General features: G+C 42.2%; 2 protein-coding genes and 1 long non-coding RNA gene across 3 annotated transcripts in view; 2 read left to right on the top strand and 1 right to left on the bottom strand.

Annotated features, from left to right (window-relative positions):
- MAP2K6 (mitogen-activated protein kinase kinase 6) overlaps positions 1-26,141 on the top strand; it is a 1,063,669-nt gene that overhangs the window by 438,356 nt on the left and 599,172 nt on the right. The gene's annotated exons all lie outside the window — the stretch shown is intronic.
- Positions 1-26,141, bottom strand: part of FAM20A (FAM20A golgi associated secretory pathway pseudokinase) — a 70,214-nt gene that overhangs the window by 15,522 nt on the left and 28,551 nt on the right. Inside the window, exons 2-6 of the mRNA XM_042449715.1 lie at positions 11,301-11,482; positions 9,098-9,148; positions 7,442-7,520; positions 6,221-6,313; positions 626-741 (exon numbers count right to left, since the gene is read on the bottom strand). Coding sequence (XP_042305649.1) covers positions 626-741; positions 6,221-6,313; positions 7,442-7,520; positions 9,098-9,148; positions 11,301-11,482 — 521 coding nt within the window. The remainder of the gene's footprint in view (positions 1-625; positions 742-6,220; positions 6,314-7,441; positions 7,521-9,097; positions 9,149-11,300; positions 11,483-26,141) is intronic.
- On the top strand, positions 608-11,440 carry LOC121921529. The gene is made up of 3 exons (XR_006101964.1): positions 608-892; positions 8,788-8,887; positions 11,338-11,440. It is a non-coding gene; the product is annotated as an uncharacterized LOC121921529 (long non-coding RNA).

Raw genomic sequence — 26,141 nt, 5'->3', positions numbered from 1 at the left:
GGGAGACAGCCTCTCTCAAGCTCCAGCCAGGCTTTGGAGGACTCTGCAGTTGAGGAACCCCAGCCAGGGCCAGGCTAGAGCTTGGGAGACAGCCTCTCTCAAGCTCCAGCCAGGCTTTGGAGGACTCTGCAGTCGAGGAACCCCAGCCAGGGCCAGGCTAGAGCTTGGGAGACAGCCTCTCTCAAGCTCCAGCCAGGCTTTGGAGGACTCTGCAGACGAGGAGCCCCAGCCAGGGCCAGGCTAGAGCTTGGGAAACAGAATGCAGGGAGGGAAGTCCTTTCAGCCAATCACAACAAGGCAGAACATGGGAACAGAAGTAAGAACGGATTACATTACCGCTCTGACATTTCTTGGACCGTTTTAAAAACGTTTCCACAAGCTTGGATCACTTTCTTATCCGTTCCCTCCGAGGAACACATATGGAACACTTTGAGGGGTATGTAGAACCCGATGGGAACCCGATGGGGACATAAACGTGCGGTAAAGTTGAAAGTGTTCTGTTCCAATCGGGTTCCAAAAACGTTCTCGGAACGCGATGCGATAAACTCCAAGGATGTAAATTCCCAGCAGGATTCTGACCGATGTTAACCTTTCCCCTTCTGCAGACAGTGATGGTGAAACATACCTGGTGAAATAAAAAAAACACTCTGGAGGATTTCATTCTTGGTGATCTCTAAGATTTCCTTGGTAATGTTGATCATTCTTCCTACTACTGGAGGGACACGACGAAAATCCAGGATTCTGAAAGAAGGAAGGGGAAATATTTATGACAGTGAATGGAAGAAATAGACTCCATTTGCTAAGCTACTGAAAGAAAGAAGAGTTCATTATCTCATGTGAAAAATGAATACACTTCCTGCACCAGATCCGGCCAGCGTATCCTTTCTATTAAGTAAGTGTCTGTAATAAGATTCTAGCCAAATAGGGTTGTCTTCTATGATGTCATTTCCTGTAGTTCTCAATGTGGAGAATGTGCCCAATCTATTTCCTGAATACGCTGTGAAACATTGACTGTTTCCCCAGCTGTAGATACCTTTGGATAAGGTCATCTCAGAAGAAACAAGAAGCAGAATGGCCAATTTTGCAACGAAGGCTGATACGGAATGTAAATTAAATATGAATAGGATTAAACATTGTGCCAAGTACTCCATGTGGCAGAATGGAGATATGGTATGTAATTATCTGGAGATTGACCAAGGGGAAGATTGTGCCTATTTGGCATCTACTATCAGGTAGAAAATGTCAGCTGCCTCCTTATGACAAGACAAGGAGCAGTTTTCAGTATCTGGAACAGATGGAATAAGTAAAGATAATTTCAAAATGATATGTGGTGCAAGGCAAAAGTACTCATTGTTGTGCAAGACTTTCAGGAGGGAATTGGAGGGGAATTATCATCTCCCTTATACATGTGTGTGTGCATGCATGCCTTTCAACTAATGGCAACCCTAAGGCAACTCTGTCATGGGGTTTTCTCAGCAAGGTTTGTTCAGAGGGGTTTTGCCAGTGTCTTCCACTGAGATCCTTTGCACATAGATATGGGCAAATGTTAATGTATGGGTTCAGAGTGTGCCCTTCCATATTCTTAAATCCAATGGTTTCTCCGAACTACAGGAAATATGCTGAATCAATGGACTGACTTACCATTCAGCAGTTTATTCAATGTGTATAGTCCTAGTTGGGACAAGAAACTGGGTTTTGGCTTGTGTTTTTTAATCATTTGTGGCTTGAATCACAACAGTGGAGGTCATGATTTGCATGTAAAAGGTCCCAGATTCAATCTCAGGCATCTTTAACTAAGGGCCTTTTCACACTACGTGATTATAGGCCCATGATTCTACTTTAACCTCCTACTATGGAATCCTGGTATTGGCAGTAGATTGCTCAGCCATGGGGCTCCTCTGGCATCTCTGACCAAACTACAAACCCCAGAATTCCATGGGATACAGCCATGGCGATTAAAATGGAATTATAGCACTATAACTGTATAGAGTAAAAAGGCCTTTGGTTTGAAAAAGACTATGTCTGAAAGACACCACTAGTCAGTACTTACCATCTTCCTATATCCTTGTGCCCTTCAGATTTATTAGATACTTTTCACACTACACATTTATAGAACTATCATCCCACTTTGACATTGCCATGGCTCCATCCTGTGGAATCCTGTAGGGTCTGTAGTTTGGTTAGAGGCACCAGAGGAACTTCCTGGATAAGAATAATGACCTGGACCTTACGTGCAAATCCAAGGTTTCCTTAGGATGCAGCCATGACTGGTTAAAGTGGAATCATAGTGCTATAGCTGTATGGTGGGGAAGAGCCCCTGGTCTACAACTTTCCAACAGTTTCACAGCACAGTGAAAGCACACATGCTCCATGACCTCACCATACCTGGGAAGATGAAAGGCAGAACAACCTCCCCACTCTCACCTGAAATCTCTAACTGAAGATAACCATGGCATCCCCACTCTTGGGGTGCCACATAATGAGAAGACAAGTGCATTCAGAGGAATGCCCTGATTTTAATAATAATAATAATAATAATAATAATAATAATAATAATTTGTTTTATTTATATACCGCTATTCCAAAGATCATAGCGGTGAACAGCAAGTAAGCTAATTAGCAAGTAAGCTAATTTGCCCCCAACAGTCTGGGTACTCATTTTAGCGACCTCGGAAGGATGCAAGCCTGAGTCGAGCTTGGGCCCTTTTGCTGGTCTTGAACTCGCAACCTTGTGGTTTTGAGTGAATGGCTGCAGTACAGGCATTTAACCACTGCGCCACCAGGGCTCCTTACTGCGCCACCAAGGATTGGGGGGAGGAGAATGAGGTAGGGCTTAGGCAAGGTTGTCTCTCCCAAACTGTCATGGGACAGGCTGCATGTCAGAAGTTCCTCTCCCGTGCTCTAGTGAGTCTTCTCTGTAGAAAGTTCTCCAAAACCATCAGCTGCCAATGTCTACCAGTTATGATAGCTATATATTTTCCCCAGTCTATTGGTGTCAGTATGCCTCTCCATATGAACCACTATGGAACATGAATGAGAGTGCATCTACACTGTAGAAATAGTGCAGTTTGACACCACTTTAAGCACTGCAGCTCCATCTTATGGAATACTAGGGTTTGTAATTTTACATGGTCTTTAGCTTTCTTTGCCAAAAAGTGCTGGTGCCTCACCAAACTATAAACCCCAGGATTCTGTAGGGTGGAATCGTGGAAATTAAAGTGGTGTCAAACTGCATTATTTTTTACAGTGTAGATGCATCCTGGGAGAATGTTTCTGCACTTCCATCCTGTCTGTGGGCTTTCTTTTGGGGCATGTGTGGGAGCCTTTGGTCTGATTGAGTACGAGTCTTCTATTCAACCTGCAACAGCTTGGAAAATCCTTCGAAGTGGGAGCTATTTGTACTGTCTAGGCTGATTCATACCACAAAAATTGCAAATGGTGCTTTGGGGCTTGGTGGTATTTTGTCAGCAAAACAAAACATCATTGGTTAGTGAGTCAGAAACCACCAGGCAGACTGACTAATATTGGCACAGATGCCTCTTAAAATGTCCCCAAGATAGCTGGAACTGGTATTTTAGCCTGTCACTAGCTAAGCATCAAACAAACAAATAGCAAATTGTCTTGGGTCTAGTTAAGGGACTGTGACACACCAAGCCCAACCATGCATTGTGGCATCTCAGAGGCTCAACGGGCAGGAAAGAAAATGAGGTTGACTGAGGTCATGCTAAGCTGCCACATATATGGTTGGTGCATGGTGTGAAAACATGCCATGCAGGCCTGATCAGGCTTCTGTGATTTCATGATTAAATTCTCACTGGAACAAAAAAGCAGGCAGAGAAACAGAGAGAATCACTGTAGAAGCACCTGTAGAGAAACCTGACACATGCATTATGGACTGTGGAGTTGGAATGATCTGTGGAACAAGAAACAGTCTTATAAAATATGCAGCACCTACCACTCTGGTTCCTTTTAGGGGTGATTCATTGCAACACCCTTGATTCCCCATGGCTAAGCTTGCTGGGGATAATGGAAGTTGTATTCTACCTCAGTAGCACACTAGGTTGGAGAACCCCAACATTCATTGTTAAAACATGTTATTTGATTGTTCTAAAACACTTTTAAGCAGAAAGGAAAGAGTTTCTCATTGAGTAGAGTAAAAAAAGGGACTACAAATAATTCTTAGGGTATTAGAATTAATGGGTTGAGGGAAGAAAATACAGTGGACCCTTGTTATACGCTGGGGTTTGGTTCCAAGATCCCCCGGGTATAACAAAATCCGTGTATGTTCAAGTCCCAGTAAATATAATGACATAGCAAAATGGTGTCCCTTATAAAAAATGGAAAATCAAGGTTTGATATTTGAAATGCATACTTTTTTGGAACATTTTCAAACCGTGTATGCTTGAATCCGGGTATAAAAAATCAGTGTATAAGAAGGGCCGACCGTACACAGTTGTCCTGTTAGTTAATCCCAACTAGAGTAGGCTCACTGAATCAACTGTTGAATGCAGGTAAATCAAATTGATTTAGTAGCTCTGCCCTAGTAAATAGTATTTGGGACAGTATTTTCAAAGCAAGAATATCAAACAAAAGTATGGCTAAATTTATTTTATCCTACTCTCTCGAATACTCCTAGGTTTAAACCACTCAACAGGTCAATTCTGCATGCTAAATGGGTAAGAAAGAGGTTGCCAGACCTCATTTCAGGCAATCTGTCCTCAGAATTGCGGGTGATGAGCTAACCGAAGGACCTGCCTAGTGTCTTCTTTCTCTGTTTTGTAGTGGGAAAGACCATTGTATGAAGAAGGTCCTAGTTCAATCTTTAGAGAGCTACTCACAGTAGACCATAATGGGTTGACAGACAAATACCCTAACCTGGTATAAGGCAGTTTCCTATATTCTTATTTATTCCCTCACATCTCCTTTAGAAAAATCCTACTCATCCATCAGGTAGAGGGGAGAGGAAATGACAGAACCAGAGGAAAAATGGGCAGAAGAATCTCCAAGTGCCTCATCTTCTGATGTACTTCTGGATAAAAAGACATGGTAGATCCTCAAGTACAGAATAGGCAAATCAGCATCATACGTGTGGTTTATAAACAGAGGTCTGTTCAGAGGAGATCAGTTTCTATATGAAATTGAGGTTTGGTAATCATGGTTCCTTTCCTAATGATACATGACACACTTTCCATCATAAAACAACAAAATCATTAAGTTGGAAAAGGTCCTACAGGCCATTGCACCAGGTTGCACTGAATGGTCCTTTGGTGTCTTCCAGCTCTATGATTCTGTGAGTCCAACCTTAAGCTCAATGCAGGAAAACCAACTACAGCATCCTCAGCAGATAGCTGTCCAAGAATACCACCTGTGGTGGTGACACTTGAAACAATCTTTCCCCAAAAGGGAAATATATGTTAGGAATTGCATACTGTGAGCAAGTTTATGAAGGTTTAGGAAGCTGTGTGAGATCAGTCTAAAGGGTTATCTTGTGCCACATTCCCCCCCCCCCCAGGGTCCAACAAAATGCAGAAATGGGAAGCAAACAAGCAGGACATGAGGGCAAACAAGAAGGACATGAGGGCAAAAGTAACCTCCCTGCTGTGGCTCCCCACAAACAATTGCACAGATGCATATGAGCTCTGATACTGGAGATCATGCATAGTTATCATTGCCAAAAGTCTTTGGTAACATTGTCCTCCACCCCCCTTCTAAAGTTGTCCATGTTGGGAGCTGATTAAATTCAGGATCGGCTGTGCAGACTGCGCCGGATTGGGGCCATGGCAACCGCACGCTGTGGCCCCAATCTGGTCTTTCCAGGAAACAAAAAGGAGCGACAAAAAGTGACTCTTTTTTGCACCCTGGAAAGGGCACGATAGCCATGGCACCACAGCTTTAAAGCACACCTTTGGTGCTGCATCATAAATGCAGGAACACCATGATGCCACGCGCCATGTGGAGTGACACGTGGCGTCATGGGGGTGGAGTTGGGGCGTGCATCATATGGATGCCACTCCCCAACTCTGCCCCCAGGAAGCCTTAATGGCTGGTCTGCACAGTCCCTGAGTCACTTCTTACAACAGCCATATAATGACCCTTATGACTACTCCATCCTTCATGGTTCTTTGACCACTATATTTATCCTTCTTTTCATCTTAAGCTGCAATGTGTTTTGTTTCCTGTTATGCAGTGGGAGAGGCAAGGAGACTGTTAGTGGAATTACCTGTCAAGGTGGAAGGCAGCTATTTCTGCATTGTGTCTCTGAAAGTCGACAAAATAGAAGAAATCTTCTGGTGTCTCCTCATCACGTTTCTGTCTGAAAGAAAGGGAGGGGTTATGAACCCTAGCCATTGACATCATTTCAGTATGAAGAAAGTATTGCACAATAGATACAGAAATGTATTTTCTTTGTTTGCTCCATTTTGACTCATTGCAAGGGTTGGGAAAATCATTTTAAATAGCCTCACCCATTATTTGTTTTATATAACATATATTTTATTGCATTTTAAAACATAACAACACATAATTACACACAACTAACCTCAACGAACACCATACCCCATCTACTATACTACACTACAATCCCCCTCCCCATAGTACTCCTTAAACAAGCCATAACAATTTACACATAAACACATTTACACTAAACAAAACTAACACTAACTATTATTGACTTTCTACTTCCCAAATCTGAAAATACTAATGCTCAGGATATATTATTTCTCATCTTATCTTATGTTAATTTAATTTTATCTTTATCTATCTTATTTTAATCTTACTTCAGCCCTATATTATTAAACAAAATTGCCCTAACTCAGAAGTTTATTGCACTTACCTTTAGAACGGCCCCTGAGTGTTCTTAAAGGGGCCGTTCCTGGAACGGGAGGCGGCGGGGAACGCTGTATATCACACAGTGAGAACGCCACCGCCAAGCATTCCCCTTCTGTTCTTGGAGTGTTCCCCAATTTTGGGGAATTTTCGGGAACATAAGGAGCAACACTTTTCTATATTTGGGGGTAAAAATCTCAGAAACCCTACTTTTGCAGGAAAGAGGGAGAGGGGCACAGGAGACTTTTTGGAAGACTGAAAAATGTTTTTGAGGTACATTGAGCCCACAAGGCACACTAAGGGGTGATTTCCATTAAAGATGCAGACCGCCAACTTATATCAGGAGAGCAAGATAATGAAAGGGTTTAAAGCCTCCAATTTCCCTTCCAGCCAGAGTGAGAACTCTGGATCAACTCCCCCAATATATGCTCTTGACTGATAAAATTCAATTGCCACTTGTGTGAATGATGACATGTCTAGTTTGGTTTTTTTCTTGGCTTACTTCAGAGAAAGCTCTGGGATATTTCTTGCATAATTATTCAGAGCGGAATTCCAAAAACCTGTTTTCTATCATCCTCACAATTAATACAGATGTTTTCAGGTGGAGTAAGCTTACCTCATAGGTTTGAACATGGCTTTCCCAAAGTCCTGGAATCGAAGAACAAGCTTCAGATGCACTCCACTGGGCTTGACAACTGAGAAATGAAAAAGTAGTTGATTCTTTTTACTAAATTAAACCTTTGCAGTAGTACTGATAATAGAGCAACTTGACTGGTAACAGTAGTCTGGATGGCACATTTGTTTATAGGCAGGGTTGCCAAAGCGAAAACTGGAAAGGGTTTCTAGTTTGTATAGAGGTTTGAATAAAATTTTTAATACATTCTAATTTTTAATGTGTAATGTTTAACTTTTGATAATTCTTTAATTGTTTTTTCAACTTTGTATCTATATTTTAATGCTTTTGTATTGTTTTTTTTACTAATATTGTTTTAAATTTGTTGTTAGCTGCCTTGAGCCCCTATATCAGGAGAAGGGCGAGATGGCAACAACAACAATAGTGCTCCCTTTCATGGTTTGTAGAAGAGAACATTTCAGCAGTTAATTGGTTGTTCAAGAAGCAAGACCTGCTGAAATGTTCTTTTCTATATAACCATTAAAAGCAAATTAATGCTCTCCAGTTTCCACTCTGGTAATAAGTGAGGTGTAAAAGGGGGTAGATATGTGTGGCAGTGAGAGGGATTGAGAGGTTACTTCACTTTTCGTATATTACTGGCTGGAATCCTGTGAGGCAGTTGCAGATGTGTAAGCCCTGTAGTAACAGGGCTACACATTGATTGCCAGCCCATCCCCCCAGTTTCCCCCAGTACTGGGAAGTAGCCACTGGGATCAGTGGAATCTGTTTCCCTCATTTGGAAAGCAGCTGGCTGCCACTTCCACTCCCTTGTGTGAGCAATCTCTGGTGCAACAGGCAGAAACAGGGTCCCTGTCACGATTCCCCCTCTCACCAGAGATTGTTCACTTGCACTTGGAGGGGACCATCAGCTTCTTGATACACAGGAGAACAGACCTCTGTTGATCCCAGCAGCTGCTACCTGGTAAATGGGGAATTGGAAGACATTCATGGTCCTTATGTAGTCCCTAAACTAGGGACAAGGTAGAGATCATGAATATGAAGCAGTCATGAGTGCGTAGCTCCAGGTTATGCATTCATAACTGTCATACAGGATTCCAGCCACTATTCTTAACATCTATACAAGGAGTGGGCAACTTCCAGAGGCCTCCTAACTCAATCTAGATATAGTCCATAGGGGCTGGTGCCCATGATTCCTCCTTTCTATTTTAAAGAGGTGCTTGAGAGAGCTGGTGAACCTTCTGGAGAAAAGGAGTGGAGGCGGCATTGTGGGGGATTACATAGACAGGGGGAGCCCATAAAGATAATCCCTTTTTACTCCCTCCACCCAGCCTCTATTGGATCCTGATGCCTCCTGTGAACAGAATAGCCAATGTGGATCCAAACCAATGCAATGAGGAAGTCTGAATACACAGATAAAAGAATTGCAAGGTAAGTAATTTATTATTCATGAAACAAAGAAGGGAATAAATCACCACCACTACCAAGGTTGTGGAAAAGATAAACATAACCACAGAGGCATATGATAAAGGCTATGGTATTAGGTGATGTTATTAAAATGCCTTTACTCTTTGCAGTACACAGGACTCCCATGTTGCATTGATCAAGCCAGCTAATAGAAACAGAACACAGTCTACTTACTTTGTGTGCAGTCACAGACACCTAACAATGCTTTCTCATCCTGGCTGTAATCTGAAGTGAAAAAAGAAAAGCAATGGATAATCAGACACACTCAACAGGGATGTTTTCTTGAAAATGAGGTGTGTGCACATCCAACACTACTATTAGCTAGTGTGAGGCGGCTATCACAGATGCAGATGCTGAAAGGGTAGGAAGGTGTTGATGGATGGACCCAACGGCTCCTACATCAGTGAAATGGTGAATCCACCCAAGGTTGCTCTTTAAAGGTGTTGAACCTATTATGAACATAAGATTCAGCATGTTGAATCGTTTCTTTAAAGTTTAGACTAAAATCCAGAGTGAATTCACTGCCTTTCATCCTCACGGAACCCATTAGCTGCCTCTACTATGTACTGCTAGGCAGCCTGCCCTTCATCCCGCAAACTGTCCTCCAAAAGCTGGGTTTCGAAGAGTTTATTGATCTATCACTAATACTGGAGTAAGGTTCTTCTGTGCATGGGACAGAATCAGATGAGACCTGGGAACCTTTCACAAAACACAATTATAGTGCTACAGTATGATTCCACTTTAACGTTGCGATGGCTGCATCTTATGAAAACCTGAGGATTTTAGTATGGTCAGAGGCACTAGATCCTTACTTGGCTATGGAAACCAGCTGGGTGCCTTGGGCAAGTCAAACTTCTCAGTCTTAGAGGAAGGCAAATACAAACTGCCTCTGAACAAATTCTGCCAAGAAAACTCTATGATAGCTTTGCTTAAGGTTGCCATATATTGGAAATGGTTTGAAAGCACACATCAACAACTCACTCAGTGGAAGATAGGGAAACAGCGGCAGCTATTTTCACATCTGAAGAAGACTGGAATTTTTTTTTGCCAGTAACTTGTTCAACACGTGGCTCACACAAAACAGTTTGGAATTGACAGTCACAGATGGTATATACAGGACTGTGGGAGAAATTTTGCATTGTGTGTTTTATGTTTGGGTTTGTGAGGACTGCCAATTGTGTGGGTGGGTCTCTATGTATAAATGCCAGCAGGAAAGACCATGTGGTTTACAAGATGGTCCTGTGTACAGCTGGCATTGCATAGTGGAAGGAACAAATAGAAGTACATTTTTTTGCAAATAAATCTTCAACTAAATGTGGCTATGATGCTGAGGAAAGTTGCAACCATATTGGGTTTTTTCTCCAGTATCCCTATCTTCTGTCTGTATTTACTGAACAGCTAGACAACATTGTTGACAGCCCATTGCCTTCTAATTTTTGTGTGTGTTGTCCTCTGATTTTTATTTTCCATATCTGATGTTTTGTTGTTTGTTTTAATAAAATGAAATTACAATATCAGATTTGAATGTGGCCAGACAAAAAGCTATTGGGACGTTGAAGGAGTACTTACTTATAATTAAGCTTTGCACCTCATTTATTCATGTAGCTTATATCCCACCTTTCTCTGGGCTCCACTGATAGAATCAGTTTCATTATAGGAAGGATTTTATTTGATTTCACCCATTACTACTCCAGTGTCTGTTTCTCTTCCCACACTAGTCCTTGTTATTACAGACAGCCCTCCACATCTGTGACTTCAACTTTTGTGGATTTGATTATTAACTAATTTGATTAATATGTTCTCTCAAGAAATCTCTAGATCCTCCAGCATGACTCTGTGGTCAGCTTCTGTCAAAAATCATGCTGGAAGACCTGGAGATTCCTAGACAGAACATTTCTCTAGGTATTTGTAGGTCCTCCAGTACAATTCTATGGTCAACTTCCAGCTGATGTTAACCACAGAGGTGCCCTAGAGGACCTAGAGATTCCTACAGTGGTGTTCTTTCAGGTAAAAAAAATAAATAGCATTTTTTAATTTGCATTTTTTTTTTTTTTTTGCTTTCACGCAAAAACCCAATGAATGTGGAGGGTCCACTATATTTTACTTCTAATTTTTGTAGCAAAATAGTGCTATAAAACAGTGCAAGGTGGTAGATAATGAAAACATATGAATGATAGGATGGCACTAATTAACACCCCCCTCCAAAAGAAACAGGAACAGAAATTTACATTGTGGAAATTAGGCAAAGCTTTTTGAGGAACAATTAATAGGTTATCCATCACTAGTTCCCCCATCCGCCACCCCCCAACTTGTTCATTGAATACAGTTCAAGAATACAACTCTTTGGCTGGCTGGACATTTGAGAAAGTCTATTTACCAGCACTGATGGTGTTCAAAACTTGTATGTCCTGCAGGAGTTGATCAACAGCTGGACTGGCCCTTGGATACAGGGCATGGCGATTAATGCCCAGATGGAACTGGAGCCAGCTTGCTTCCTGCCTGAGTTGCATCATGGAGTCCAAGGTCAGGTTGTGCTCCTCTCGGTAAAATTTGTGTCTCCTGAAACACACACATACATGCCCAAGATGGCCCATTTTACAGAAAGTGTGTACATTTGAATTCCCTTCCCTCTTATCAACCAGTTCAGAATAAGTTCACACACTCAGTCTTAGTGGTAACCATCATAAGAGAGCCTTGTTATCTCCACATTGGTCCCAATTTGTGGGCAGTTCTTGAAATAATGAGTGAATCTTATTAAAGTTGCATGATCACTAAAGTATCATGAAAGTGTGAGGTGATGGATGAGAACAGCAAGATCATAAGTGTTAACAGCTGATTCAGATTCATCTGATTCAATGAATCTAAATCTATCTGGGACTAGTTGGGATTTAGGGCATGAACTTTAGGCTGAAGTGGGGCTGGATCCAGATTTAGTGATACTTAAAGGAGCTTTTGAAATCAATAGATTCAAGTTATCCATTACTTCTTTCAGTCCCATTTATTTAAGCGGATCTACTTTAAGTTTGTTTTCAGCTCGGTTCAACTCAGTAAGTCTTTAAGCCTCTGGGCCATGGGCTTGAATCATGTTGCCCTCTAGATATTTTTGGAGCTCCCAGCATTCATTACCACAGCTGACTAGGGTTGCTAGAAGTTAAAGTCCAACAATATATGGAGAGCAACATATTATTTCCACCCTGGCTCTAGGCTGCACAGAAATTACTTTGTAGTCACCAAGCTCTAGACGCCATAGGCCCTGAATAGGCATACTAGTACCCAGGGTATTAATAGATTCATTTTGGATCATATTGTATTTCAAGAAACTTTTACATTTGCTGCCATAATCTGAGTCCTCCTATCTTTCAGCGGTAACTTTGGCTATGCTTACCAATGGCTGATATCTCTGGCGGCTCCCAAAAGCTTATGGGCTGAGTGCAAGTCTGCTTTATGAGTCAATGGAGCAAGAGCAAGATCAATAGAACAGAGCTATTGTGCTCTTGCATTTTTTTAATTTAACAAATTAGAATGGAGCTACCTATTTAGGGGCTGCAAAAGGTTAGATATGGGTAAAATCTTCCTAAAGGCACTGCATGGATTATACAGTACAAATCAAAACAGTCTTAAACTCAACAATGGTGAATAAGATCCATCCTATATTTTTAGAGGAACCAAACAGTGATGTTCATTGTCACCTCTTCTTGCAATGGAACCTCTGGCAAATATAATACAAATTAATTTAAATTTGTAGATATTAGGATTAATGGTCAGAAGGCCACTTTAAATCTTTTTGCAGATGACATACCTAAAACAGTTAGAAAGCCAACTCAAGAACTTTTGAACAGAATAACTGTGTTACAATCTTTTGGAGCGGTGTCAGGGTTGAAAATAAACAAGTCTAAAATCTTATATTTGAATATGAACACTAGCTTTAGAGATATTATTTCTAGAATAATAGGTATTCAGACAAATACATCAAGCATAAAATACCTGGTTGTCATAATTTCATTTTTTTTTAGCAAATACGATTTTGCCTAATTACAAACGTTTAATTAGATCTAATATGTATAAAATAAAGAATAGGAAAAAACTAAATTTATCTTGATTGGATATAATTGCAGTATGCAAGATGACCATTCTGCCTTGAAGGAGTTAGCTCCTTCACATAATACCACTAAACATTCCATATCATATGTTATTGCCATGGCAAAAGACAATTATGGACTTTATCATAAATATCCCATAATTTTGAAAAAGGTATTTCAAAATACAAAGGAAGGGGGATTGTTAACTCCTTGCATAACACCATACCATGAAGCATTCCAGCTGAGACAAACAATGAAAGTTATACTGAATCTCAGTGTGGATACTTGTGTGTGTTTTACTATAAACAGATTATCAACATTCTGAGAGAGCTGCCATTTATACTCATTAAATGTAAAAACTTTGCAAAGTTAAAAAATATCCTTCTTTAAAAATGTATTTCAAATATGGACGAAGTGGGAAAAACATTTAATCCCATGGCTATCATTACTGATACTATTCTTATGTCACCTTCTATATTCTGATTGATACACATTTTCTTGATTTAAAAACTGGGAATGTATCTGTATATTTTTATAGGACAACAAAAGACAAAGGCTCAAAGACAACAACAACTAGGCATTGTTTTTGATTCATGGTTTCAAATTCACCAGGTTTTACATATTATACCCCATCCTGGGGTACAGCTTATAATGAATCAATCATTCATTAACTACATTTGCATTGTTGATAAAACAATTCTGGATTTGTTGGATTAACATCAAAAATCTACTCAGTCTTGATTGAAAATACGTACAGTAAAGTAAATCTGTTCAAAGCTGGTCTGGGAAAAAGATCTAAAGCTGATAATAGAAGATAATTTATGACCCTCATTATGGAAAGCCTCTCCATTAAAATCAATTTCAACCAAACTACATGAACAATGTTTTAAAATGATTTATCCATGGTATAATACTCCACTAAAATTCAGTTACCATATATACTCGACTATCAGTCGACCTCATATATAAGCCGAGAACAAGTTTGGGGGAAAATTAGGATTTTTCATATGACTCAGGATAAGTTGAGGGTAAAACTTAGGGGCATGTAGCAAAAAATGTAAAGGAACAAGTTTACTGTTCATACGAAATGTCCTTTATTCATATCCTTCTCAGCCGGATTCCTCTTGGCACCTCTTTTGATTGATTGATTGAGATTTTATTTCTATCTATAACCGCCGTTCCCACGACAAAGCGGTTTACAAGCAATACAAATGCAATACAATAGCAGATTAAAAGAGAACAAACTTCACAAGGAGAAACACCCCAAATAAAACCAGCAAACTATACATCATTAAAAATCCCATAGAGTCAGTTAAAAATTACTAGTCAATCTAAAAATCCAATACAAGACAACACACAATACATAGGGGAAAAACAGCAGGACATGTGAGGGAAGGCTGGACAGAATAAATGAGTCTTCAGGTTCTCTTGAACGACTCCAGGAGGGGGCTAGGCGGAGCTCCTCAGGGAAAGCGTCCAAGATTGCGGGGCTGCCACAGAGAAGGCCCTTTGTGCCGTTAGTACAAATTTTGTCTTGGGAATGCTCAAAAGATTTTCCCCCCTGACCTGAGTGGGCGGGGGCGGATTGTAAGGGGAGACGCGGTCCTCCAAGTACTCTGGGCTCAAGCCATTAGGCTTTATAGGTAAAACCAACGCTTGTATTGGGCCCGGAAGCGAGTTGGCAGCCAATGCAGATCTTCAATATCGGTGTTATGTGGCTGGCCCTGGAACTACCAGTGACCAGCCTAGCGGCCATATTTTGAACTAACTGCAGCTTCCGAGCTTGGTACAGAGGTTGCCCCATGTAGAGCGCATTACAGAAATCAAGTCGAGAGTTACCATTGCATGCACCACTGTTTCAAGGTCCCCCGGTCGAGGGGTAGGACGCAGGCGTGTGGCGTACAGCCGAAGCTAATAACAGGGCCTAACTGTCGCATCCACTTGAGGGGTCAGGTGAAGTGACGAGTCAAGGAGCACCCCAAACTGCGAACGGAGTCCTTCCTTTACGGGGGAGTGGACCCCTGTTCAGGACAGGTGGACAACCTCCTTCCCAGGACCCAGGAGAACATATCACAAGCACTTCCGTTTTCACTTCTCTCTGGATTCAGGCTGAATCTGTTTTCCCTCATCCAGCCCATACCGACTCCAGACGGCATGGAGCGGAGAGATGCCATCCCTAGTCACTGCATCAGTCGGAGACACAGAGAAGACTATGGGGTGTCATCAGCGTACTGATAACACCGCACGCGCCCCTGTCTCCGGATGATCTCTCCCAGCGGCTCATGTAAATGTTAAATAGGCAAGGGGACAAGAGCGCTCCCTGAGGGACCTAGATGTAAGGGCCCCTTATCGGAGCGACAGTCCCCCAGCTCCACCATCTGGAATACACCCAAGAGGTAGGAACGGAACCACTGCAGAAGCAGTGCCCCCGATACCCAATCCCCCAGGCGATCCAGAAGGATACAATGGTCGATGGGATGCAAGAGGCCGCAGAGATGTCCAAGAGCACTAACAGGGACACGCTCCCTGTCCATGCCCAGACGGAGATCAGCGACTAAGGCGACCATGGCAGTCTCAACCCCATAGCCCGCCCGGAACCGGTTTAAAATGGGTCCACAGATAATCCGTATCCTCCAAGACCCTCTGTAGCTGGGAGGCAAACCGCCCTCCGATCGATCACTTCCCTAAAAATGGCAGCAGTGACAGGCCGATAATTATTTCGAATTAGGGGGTCAGGGAGGGCTTCTTTAATAAAGGTTTTACAATGGCCGTTTTTAAATTCCCTGAGAGGGAATTAACAAAGAGGTGCCACCATTGCCATTTTCTGCCCAAGCATCAAAAGGCCAGAAGCGAACATCATGGGTGAAAGAGAGAAGGGGGTAGAGTGCTTCTTTTGGGTGCTCCCAGGATGGAGTAAGCTCTTACTTTTTACCATTCTTACTCAGAGAAGGGAAGAGTTAAAATACAGTACTCTACATTGACTCGGGGATAAGTCACCCAGCTTTTTTGCGGTTTGTTTTGACTAAACCCTTCAGACTTGACATGCGCTATACAGTATATAATGAGCAACAACCGCGCCAAATGTTAGAAAAAATGTGATGCTATAGTTACTCATGTTCACATGTGGTGCTGTTGGCAAAAATCTAGAGATTTGGGTGGAGGTGGCAAATCAATGAAAAAAAGATACAAATAAAAAATTACACTTTCACACCAGCACGGGGTTTACTCTCTTTGTTTTTAGAAGAAAATACAAATCTTATGAGTAAAAAAAAAACTGGGTTTTTTTTGTTTGTTTTTGTCCTTGCAGCTCCTACCATGACTTGTCAAAAATGGAAAGGCCTACACAGTTCACTTTGGATTGTTAGTACGAGAAGCGGTGGTCCTTGTTCCATGGAAAAACTGACACAACAGGTACAACTCGAGCATGAACCCATGATGACTCCTATATTACACATAGGTTTCCTGTTTATTTCTTTTATTAATAGAAACAGCCACAGTAATCTAGATCTACCTGGGCATGTTGGTCTTTGGAATGACAACTGGAAGCCTACAAAAAGAAATGTATGTTCATGTATGTGTGGATACGCTCACCTACACATACAAATTACATCAGTGCTCCTGCAACCATACAACTGCGGAAAAACAATAGTGCAGGTGCCTGTGGCGCACGCATGCACCCCATGAACGCACCCCATTGTTTTCAATGGGGCTGAAGCATGCATGTTTTTTCCCTTATGGGTGGTGGTGGTGGTGGGGGGTGGTGGTCCCAGAACAGATTCCACACATAAGGGAAGGGCCCACTGTATTTGCCCACTGAATATATTCGAAAATTGTATTTTGTTATGCTGGATTTTGTTAGTTATATGTATTTCAATAAAAAAAACTTGTTTTTTTAATCAAAGGACAGAATGGTGTCAGTTTAATGAATCCATCACTCTCCCATCAGCCATGTAGGAAAACATGTAGTCTATAGTTGCATAATTGGGAGCGGCCATAAAATACCAGAATTGAGGAAACCCAACATTTACTAAAAAACAATGCAAAAGCAAAATGGCATCCAGAGAAATTAAAATAGTTTTGTGTAGTAAATAGATACTCAAGAACATAGGTTAACTCCTTCATATGTTATGCTGCAGGACGACTGGGGGTTTCTAAACAGTTTTTCTCTTTCCAAACTGTAACAACCTTGTCACACCCTCTTACAAGCAATAGAGATAGATATAGTTAACTGTGTAATCATGCAAATAGCAACATTAGTAACACACAAGACGGTTATTAAGAACAAACAGGCTATAAGAAAGCAGGTTAAGTATAGAATAATGTGAACTCAGCATGTCCCATGATTTGAGAACCACAGATACTTAAAGCAAAAACCAAAAGGGAGAGAGCTGGAGCCAGCCAATCAAACTGAAAGCGGAAGAGGAAACTAGGTACGTTGGGGAAGTTAGAGTCAAGATAGGGATGGTTAGGGTTAGAGTCCAGAAGTGAGGGACTCAGGACACATACAGAACTCTGAGAGAAGGAGTGTGCTGTATAATGGGGTGGTAATAGCCAGTGGGTATATCGTTAGCCTTGGATGCTGGTACAGAACTGGAGCGGGTTACAAACCACATATAGGGACGTCCTGAGGACGTCCCAGTTTGAAAAGGGGCGTCTCCCTAGACGCCCCTTACCCTATCACAGACTCAGTCAGTCCGTAACAAAATGGCAGCACCCCTCTTCATATGGGCACCGCCATTTGACGTAGCGGACACTCTGCGTCCACATGGCGCACTGGAAAGTGACGCCACGAGTGCGCCCTTTGGTGGCAATCGCGGCCGCCTTTTTTCGGGCGGAGAAGGAGTGCGTATTTCCACGCTCCCTCTGCAGCGTCTGGGAGCTGCGCCGTAAAGGCTGCAGTTCCCGGACGCTACAAGCGGGGCAGAGCCGACTGCTGCTTTTCTCAGCGTCTGTAACGTGCCCTCGGTTTAGGAAAGTAACCATATAAGGACTGTGTGGGGCCTGGGTACGTTAACTGGACGGATCGCATTACAAATAAGCCGAAATTAACAATAAGCTGAATCCATCATGAATTCAGGATCCGGGATGCTCCCAGATGTTTATCATACTTAAACAACGCGGAGCTAGCAAGGAGGCTTACTGTCCGAATGCCCCAGGTCAAAAGCCTTGCCAGTCCAGCACTTGTTTTTAAGTGGGGGAGCTTCTGATTTCAAAAATTGGCGTCGGAGCGAGGCGTGAGCCAGGATGCATCTGGGCGACAGCGTGCCTGGCTCGATGGTGGCAATTTAGATTGATACATCTGGGAGCAGCCCAGATCTGAACTGAAGCTGGAAGAGGTAAGATAGTTTATTTGTTAAGTGTGATAAGCCCTTTTGTGTTCCTGGAATAAACTGTAACGGTAATAAAGCGGAAACCAAGAAAGTAAGACCTTAAGTAAAAAGTGCATAAAACACTCAACAAGTGAAACATTGTTCAACACATTTTTCCAATAAAGTTTTAATATGTCACAAACAGGCTTGTCTGGGACATGAAATTTACAAATAGGGAATTAGTTTCAAATAAGTTGGGGCCCGATACAGAAGGGCGGAAGCAGAATGGTGGCGATTTTAGAGTTTGGAGCATGCAAGCAACCGCATGCTTGGAACCACGGTCCAATGGACAACCTCATCATGGCGGCCTCGTGTCCACATGTGCGGGGCACCATGATGATGTAAGCACACGTGCAGCATCCGCATGTGTATGGTGCCGTGCTTGCATCAAAGAATGGCGTCACGGGTGCTAATGGTGGATTGGTGATGTCACAGGAATGAGCTCCCTTTCGGAGCTCCTTTTTGGGGCGGACATTGTTGCGGCTGTAGGGTTGCTGCGGCTACGATCTGGAGAAGAAGGGGTGGCCCTCTGGCCAGCCCTTCTTCTAATCTGAACGGGGTCTTTGGTGTACACAAGAAAAAATCAAGTGACAATCACATAGTAGGTGGTAGTGTCACAAATTAATTAAAAGTTAATAAAGATGTTGGCAGTGGTGTGAGAACAAAATCCCATTGAGCTGCCATTTGGGAAAACAGTAAGTGAATGTGGGCCATTGTCACAATTGGTGGCAAAGCAGTGGGATAACAAAACCCATTGTGGCGGCCACAAGGGGAAAAGAGTTGGGTGACTGGTGTCACGCTGTTAAAGGTCATCCCGGGGGTTTCCATGACCAGCAAGGTGGTTGAACTCTGGCTTCCAGAGTCCTAGTCCAATGTTCAAACCATATGCCATGTTGGCTCCCTCGAACAATCCTACTCATGCTAATGCCAGTGACTCCCGGATAGCCAAAGCCATACCTTCTCTGACCTTTCTCTGCCTTCGTTCTGGCATTGGTCTCTGTCTAGGCTAATCATCCTGCCTAAATGCAATTCTGCAGTCATGAAACTTATTTTCACAAAAAGGAATGCTACATCTTAAAAATGCGATGGTGCAAGGTTCGCTTCATCTCCAGAAAACTGCACAACCGCTGCTCTTAAATTACAGATAACCGAGACTTCACTTACAAGTGAGGGAAAGGAACTTTACACAGGCTCAAAATTATTCTCAGCTATATTATTCTTTGCAATTTGAAGAACTGAATGCTTTGGAGGCTGAACATTTTTTGCGCTTTGACTAAATTAAGCCCCATAGTAGGGACAGGATGCCTTTTTTGTCTTCTTCTGTGGTGCCTAAATCTCATAAATGGGTTGTCGCTGGTTGTGGTTGTTTCTTGTTGTTGTAGTGTGCCTTCAGGTCATTTCCAACTTATGGCAACCTAACATGGGTTGTTCTGTGGCTGAGACCAGTGTGACCACTAAGGGCCCAGTGGATTCCATACCCAAGTGGGGAATCGAACCCTGATCTCCAGAGTCCTAGTCTAGGCCTCAAAACCAACACACCATGCGGCTATCAAGTCCATATACAGCCAGGCATTATATTGATATAAATAATGCATGTCTTTCTAAGCAGCACATGCGGCTTACAGCATGCGTTGATAACAAATCAAGGTAGAGGCTTGGCTTATTTTGTATTGTGGATTTGGCCCAATTTTCTTTAGCTGTCAGAATCATAATGGGCACAAAACTGACACAGCAACGAATGGGATTCTTCTTATGCCATGCAGGCACTGAGTACCAGCAAGCTAAAAAAACAATCTAAATTATATGTTACCAATTTGTTTGCTTTAAACCATCAAATCAACTAGACAATTTTCATGTCAAACCCATTTATAGCCTTCTGAGTCTTGCCAGCAAAATAACATGGCACAACAATATGAGTTAAAAGGAAGCAAGTGTTGGTTCTTAATGGGCAGAGTCCAGTGACTTAAGGCAGGGAACAAAAGAAAATGGTAGGATAAACTCCTAAAAGTTTTGTCTTCATTGTCCACAGTGGGAACCTCACAATGAATAAATATATCTCCTTCAACATTTTCTATGGCTTTGCTATCATACCCAGGCTACATCAGTACATAGTTTGGATCTCTGTGTGTATACATACATGTGCTATGATTAAGCAGAAGAAATCCTCAGGAAGTGAGTAGGATTTAGAGGGTAAGCAGAAAGCATGAAATAATGGAATTAAGAGCTCTTCATATGCACAGCCACTACTTCCCTACAAACTAGATTGTGCTGTTTCACTTCCAAGATACCACACCCCCTCTCTCTCTCTCTGCTGAAGGATTGCCAAGTGAAATACAGGACATAGCTCCTGTTTCCTTAATATTGTGGAGAAAAGGGAATTTTGTGTGACAGCAAATATCTTCTAAAATCCTGTCTTTTTACAGAATTATTAAAGGTACTGGGCCCTGTCCTGTATTTCACCTAGTAATCCTACTTTGCTCTGCTGCTCTTGAAACATTCCACAGGGGCTACTGGTGCTCACATGCTGCTGTAACAGTGAATCTCTCCAGGATGGTGTTCATTCGGCTTTAAAAAGATGTTCTCCATGGTTCTGAACCCTATTCGGAACACGTTCAACACCTTGGATAGCTCATTCATAGCCAGTGAAAACCTAGAATGCATTCATTGTCCCAGTTGGCAAAGAGCCTCCAGATGCCACTGAAACCTCTGGAGTATAGGGAAATCCTCAGATCAGAATGCAAACTCCATGCTGGTGAGACAAAACGTAAGGGGAAATGACCATTTTATATGTGCACCATATAAAACAGGAAGAAAAGGGGAGAGGGGGAGGGACCATGTGGTCCTCCAGATGTTTAAAATGCACACACATACACCACAAACACCTATTTGTATGGCCCAGAGTGTTTGTTGTTGTTTTACAGCCATTCAGACTTTGTTTTGTCCACTCAAGACCCTAAACCCACCTACCACATTTTCCAAATTTCTTCTTTGGCTGAAATGTCAAACAGTTTAGCATTCAGCTTAAAATTACATGCCTCTGCAACCCATCATTATTTGTGATTTGAAGTTTCACACTAATAGGAACGGGGAATAAGGAGCCGTCTCGGCAACATTACAGCCTGGTAGCAATGACTCTCTGGGCTTGTTTCTGAAAGGGTACTAACACAAATGCTGACTGCAGGCTAAGTGCTGATTTGCTCACCTCTAGTCAGCAGGCAGATGACACACCTCTAGTGTGTTTCACCTCTAGGAAAGGTTTGCTCAAGAAGAGTAAAACCCACCAGTTGGGGATGACGCCTTGCTTGACCATGCTTGATACAATTTGTAAGAAGGCCTATTCACCTTTTTAGTCAGAAGCACAGGCAGAGGGGCCATTGATAAGGGTACAAAGGAAACTACAGGATAGAAATAAACTAATGGAGAGGTATGAAACGATGACTCCACCACCATCTTCTACTTCCTTGGCTGCTCTGATCCTTTCATTAAAGAGATGCAATGCAACTTTTCCTTTCATCCCCTTATATGCCCCTAGGCCCAGCCCTAAACCCAGCCCTCTGGTTTTTCTTTGTCCTATTGTTGACACTAGACTTGGGAATTCATGGGGTGGGAGTGAGTGGGGGCACACAAGAACAGAGGAAGGGAACAGAGGACTCTACCAGGGATGGGAAGCTGTGGAAGAGAAAAACCAAGTTTCTGGCTTTGGAAACACTCAGTCACAAAACCAAAGTGCCAGAGCATTTCTCAGGAATTGCATGCCGTGTCTGTTATTGTTGTTCTATTCCCATAATGGAACCATAATGGATGTTAACTTTTTAAAGCAACCACAGCAGAAGCAAATCTTGGGGGGAAATCTGTAAAACTGTAGAGCTTCTAGGAAGATAATGTTAACAAATCTACAGTGCATTAAAGAACCATGGCTCTCCTCCCACACTACTCCCTGAAAATGACATAAGGGATGTTAGTCAGTCAGTCAGTGAGTTAGTTGTTGCAGCTTTACAGCAATCTTGGATTCTGAAAATCCCTTGGATTGTAGTTTTCTACCATCCACTACCGTATATACTTGACTATAAGTTGACCATGTATAATTAAGGGCATGTTTGGGGGCAAAAATTACTGATTTTTTTACATGACCTTGTTAGGTCAGGGGTAAAGTGGGGGCATGTAAACAAAAGCCCTATCAGATGAGTGTGGAACTGGGGGTCTTTCCGCACTGGGGGGTTTGAATTCACGTTATTTTCGCACAATACCATCAACCAGCATTCGAATGGGCCCAATCCACACTCACGTGAATGCACGAGCTGCCGAACTGAATGCGTACTGGCTCCTCTTTTTGGAGCGTGTTGGCCAGTGCGCTGATAAGGGAGTGGCGATAGTCCTGGATTGGGGCGCGTTCGATCTCAGTGTGGCCGAATGGGTCTGGGTGGTGACTACCAGTCCCTAATTCCATCGAAGACCCCCAGATTTTCCAATTTTTACTTCCGGTGGGTCTTTCCTCGTGCCGGTTTCGAGGGAAGCGGGGGGGGGGGAGCGTTCCAGCGGGGCCCCTCCTCCTCCTCCCGGCTTGAGAGGCAATCCCTGGCCTGCATCCCAGGCAGGGAAAGAGGCGCGGGGGCCGCTGGAATGTCGTGGTTCCAAGCCGTCCTCCTCCCCCCGCCGGCTTGAGAGGCATCCTGGCTCTGCATCCCAGCAGGGAAGAGGGCACGGGGGGGGGCCGCTGGAATCGCGGTTCCAGCAGCCTCCTCCTCCTCCCCCCGGCTTGGGAGCCAGCCCTAGGCTGCCTCTCAAGCCGGGAGGAGAGGAGAAGGCCGTTGGACGAGGGCGGCGATCGCCGCAATTCTGCTAAATCTAGCGCCCCATGCCTGTTTCCCTGCCTGGGATGCACCCAGGTGGCTCCCAAGCCGGAGGAGTGAGGAGGAGGCCTGCGGAAAACCGCGCGATTTCCCGTTGCCCCCCGCGCCTCTTCCCTGCCCTGGAAGGGCAAGGCATTTCCGCCCATCATCGAGGGGAGGGGGAGAGGAAAGAGCCCTGGGCAAGGGAGCAAGGGAAAGGCATTCTTTAGGAGCTCTTTCCCCTGCATCCCCCTGCCACAAAGCCCTCTGTCGCTGGGCATTCCTTCCCTGCAGGAGGAAAAAATCAGGTCATGAACGGAGCTCATGTCAGGCAACCCCCCCCCCCCCCTTTTCAAATTCCAAACAATTTTTTTTGAGCGCACAGCGCATTGGGATATTCCAGAATGTATGTTTTCATTTTTTACAACACAGTTTGTTTGACGCAAACAGGAGCATGGTTTATATTCCAGAGCAGATGGACCACGCTTGACTTTGCTTTCTCTGCAGAGGGAAGAAGCTACAAATGTTGCAACAACATCAATGTTACATTTTTATAACCAAGTTTTTTTGAGAGCAAATATGCGAATGATTTGTCCTTCTTGAGCAGATACAGCAAGGAAGCAAAGGGAAAGCTAATGTGTGCTTTTAAAAGCAAATAAAAATAAAAATAAATAAAAAAAAAAAAACCCAAGCAGGAATGTAGAGAGGAAACAGGAATGGGCTACGTTGTGTAAATCTCGATTGTTAATGGGCATGAGCTGGCTCTCTCCAGCTGGTACTCCAGCTGTTACTTACCCTTTACGTTACTAACCGGGCTGGTCATGATGGGACCTCCCCTTTCCACCCGGAAGCGTTTTAAGGTCCGCAGCAACCACATCAGGCACCACTGAGCAGGTGCGAGGCGGCCGATGATGAATCGCCAGTCCTCCTGTTAGCACCGGTGTGACAAAACATTCTGCACTGAATGCACTTCGCGCGAATGCAGATTGGCCAATTTGAATCATGCCAATGCGGAGGGACTCCCAGGTATGACAGTACTTTGCGAAATAACGTGAATTCGAATCGCCCAGTGCAGAAGACCCCCAGTTCCACACTCATCTGATAAGGGCTAAAGGAAGCCTAGGAAAATGATACCAAAGAACTTACAAAATTCTAGCAGACCTAACTCTTTTGTGCTCACACTAAAGGCTGAATGGATGAAAGAGTAGAGGAGCTCAGTTCTTTCAGGACAGATTACACTCTTGCCTTTCACCAGGGGATAGTTTCCTTTTTAAAATAAGGATTTAAACACAGTACTTACATTGACCTGTAGATAAGTTGATTCAGGGTTTTAGGGTCAATTTTTTGAATAACATTTCTACCCAGGTATCCTACCCAGGTTTATGTACCTTTTTCTAAATTTACCTGTCCTAAAGAATGAATCATGTTTTGAAAAATGGCAAAAATCACTAGCAAATTTTATTTGGCAAGGCAAAAAAGCTAGGATTAGTTGGAAATTGCTAACGGAAGAGAAAAGAAAAAGTGGTTGTAATTTGCCTAACTTGAAATTGTATTATTATTCAGCGTGTTTGCAGTGGTTAGAAGAATGGATTTTATTAAGAAATGAAAAACTATTGGAAATGGAAAATTCGAAAATGAGGTTTGGGTATCACGCATTTTTGTGGTATGACAAACATAAGGTTAACGCAGATTTTTGTCATCATTTTGTAAGAAATTCTCTGTTTAAAGTGTGGGTTAAAGTCAAAAAACAATTCTATAAGCAAATGCCACTTTGGGTTTCTGTTCAAGAAGCGTTTCACAAAAGAACAAAAGAGAAGGGTCAAACATGGATAACCTACAAGGATTTGTTAATATCAGAAAAAAACTCTTTTACTATGAAGATGAGTAAGGAGTTAGAAAACAAGATCAATAAGAACTGGTTTTTGTATAGACAAATATTTGAAAGATATAGAATTGATAAAAAAGAACATGACTTTACAGATAAGAAAAATGAATTGGATGCTATAATTTTTGATGATAAAGGAGGACATATCTCAAAGTATTATAAATTATTAAAACAGAGGGATCTGGAACAAGAAAGCGTGAAACGCTGTATGATAAAATGGGCGCAGGATACAGGAGACATGATAGGAATGGACTTATGGGAAAAATCTTGGCATTATACAAATTCTTTTACAATCTGTCAAAACTATAAGGAAAATTATATTAAAATGATGTATCGATGGTACATATCCCCAGATAGGTTAAGCAAAATGTATAAGAATGTGAATATTAACTGTTGGAAATGCGATAAACATAGAGGGACCTTTTACCATCTATGGTGGAAATGTACAGAAGCAAGAAAATACTGGGTGAAAATTCACTCTTCAATATCTAAAATATTGGGAATAACATTACCATTTAATTCTTTATTATTTTTACTTAATATGACAGGGGTGTTGGAAAAGGAAATAGAAAAAATATAGACGTATTATTTTATATATAGTTACAATAGCTAGAATTGTTTATGTGGCATATTGGAAACAGGGAAAAATTCCAACGGAAGAAGAATGGATAAATAAATTAGAAGAAGCAATGGAAATGGTCATATTGACAACATCCTTAAAAGATCTGGATAAAGAAAAAATAGAAAGGGAATGGGAATGCCTAAAAAGATATTAAAAAAAGATTTACTATTGTAAAATTTGAATTTGATATTTTAGTTGAAAAACAGGAAAATAAAAATCTTTTATTTACAGAGGGATACACAGAAAATACGATATGGTTAGTAATTAAAAAAATGCATATACTTTGTGGAAGCCATGATGTAATAGAACCAAGTAATATAAGGTAACATTTATTGTAGTTGTTGTCTGTAGTATAGTTTTCGACCATGCCATTTGTTAAATTGATTGTATGTTTGTATTGTTTGTACGTTTGTTTGTATTGTTTATATGTTTAT

This window comes from Sceloporus undulatus, chromosome 2 (assembly GCF_019175285.1).
Source record: "Sceloporus undulatus isolate JIND9_A2432 ecotype Alabama chromosome 2, SceUnd_v1.1, whole genome shotgun sequence".
Lineage (NCBI taxonomy): Eukaryota > Metazoa > Chordata > Lepidosauria > Squamata > Phrynosomatidae > Sceloporus > Sceloporus undulatus.
This window is presented reverse-complemented; position numbering and strand designations above follow the sequence as displayed.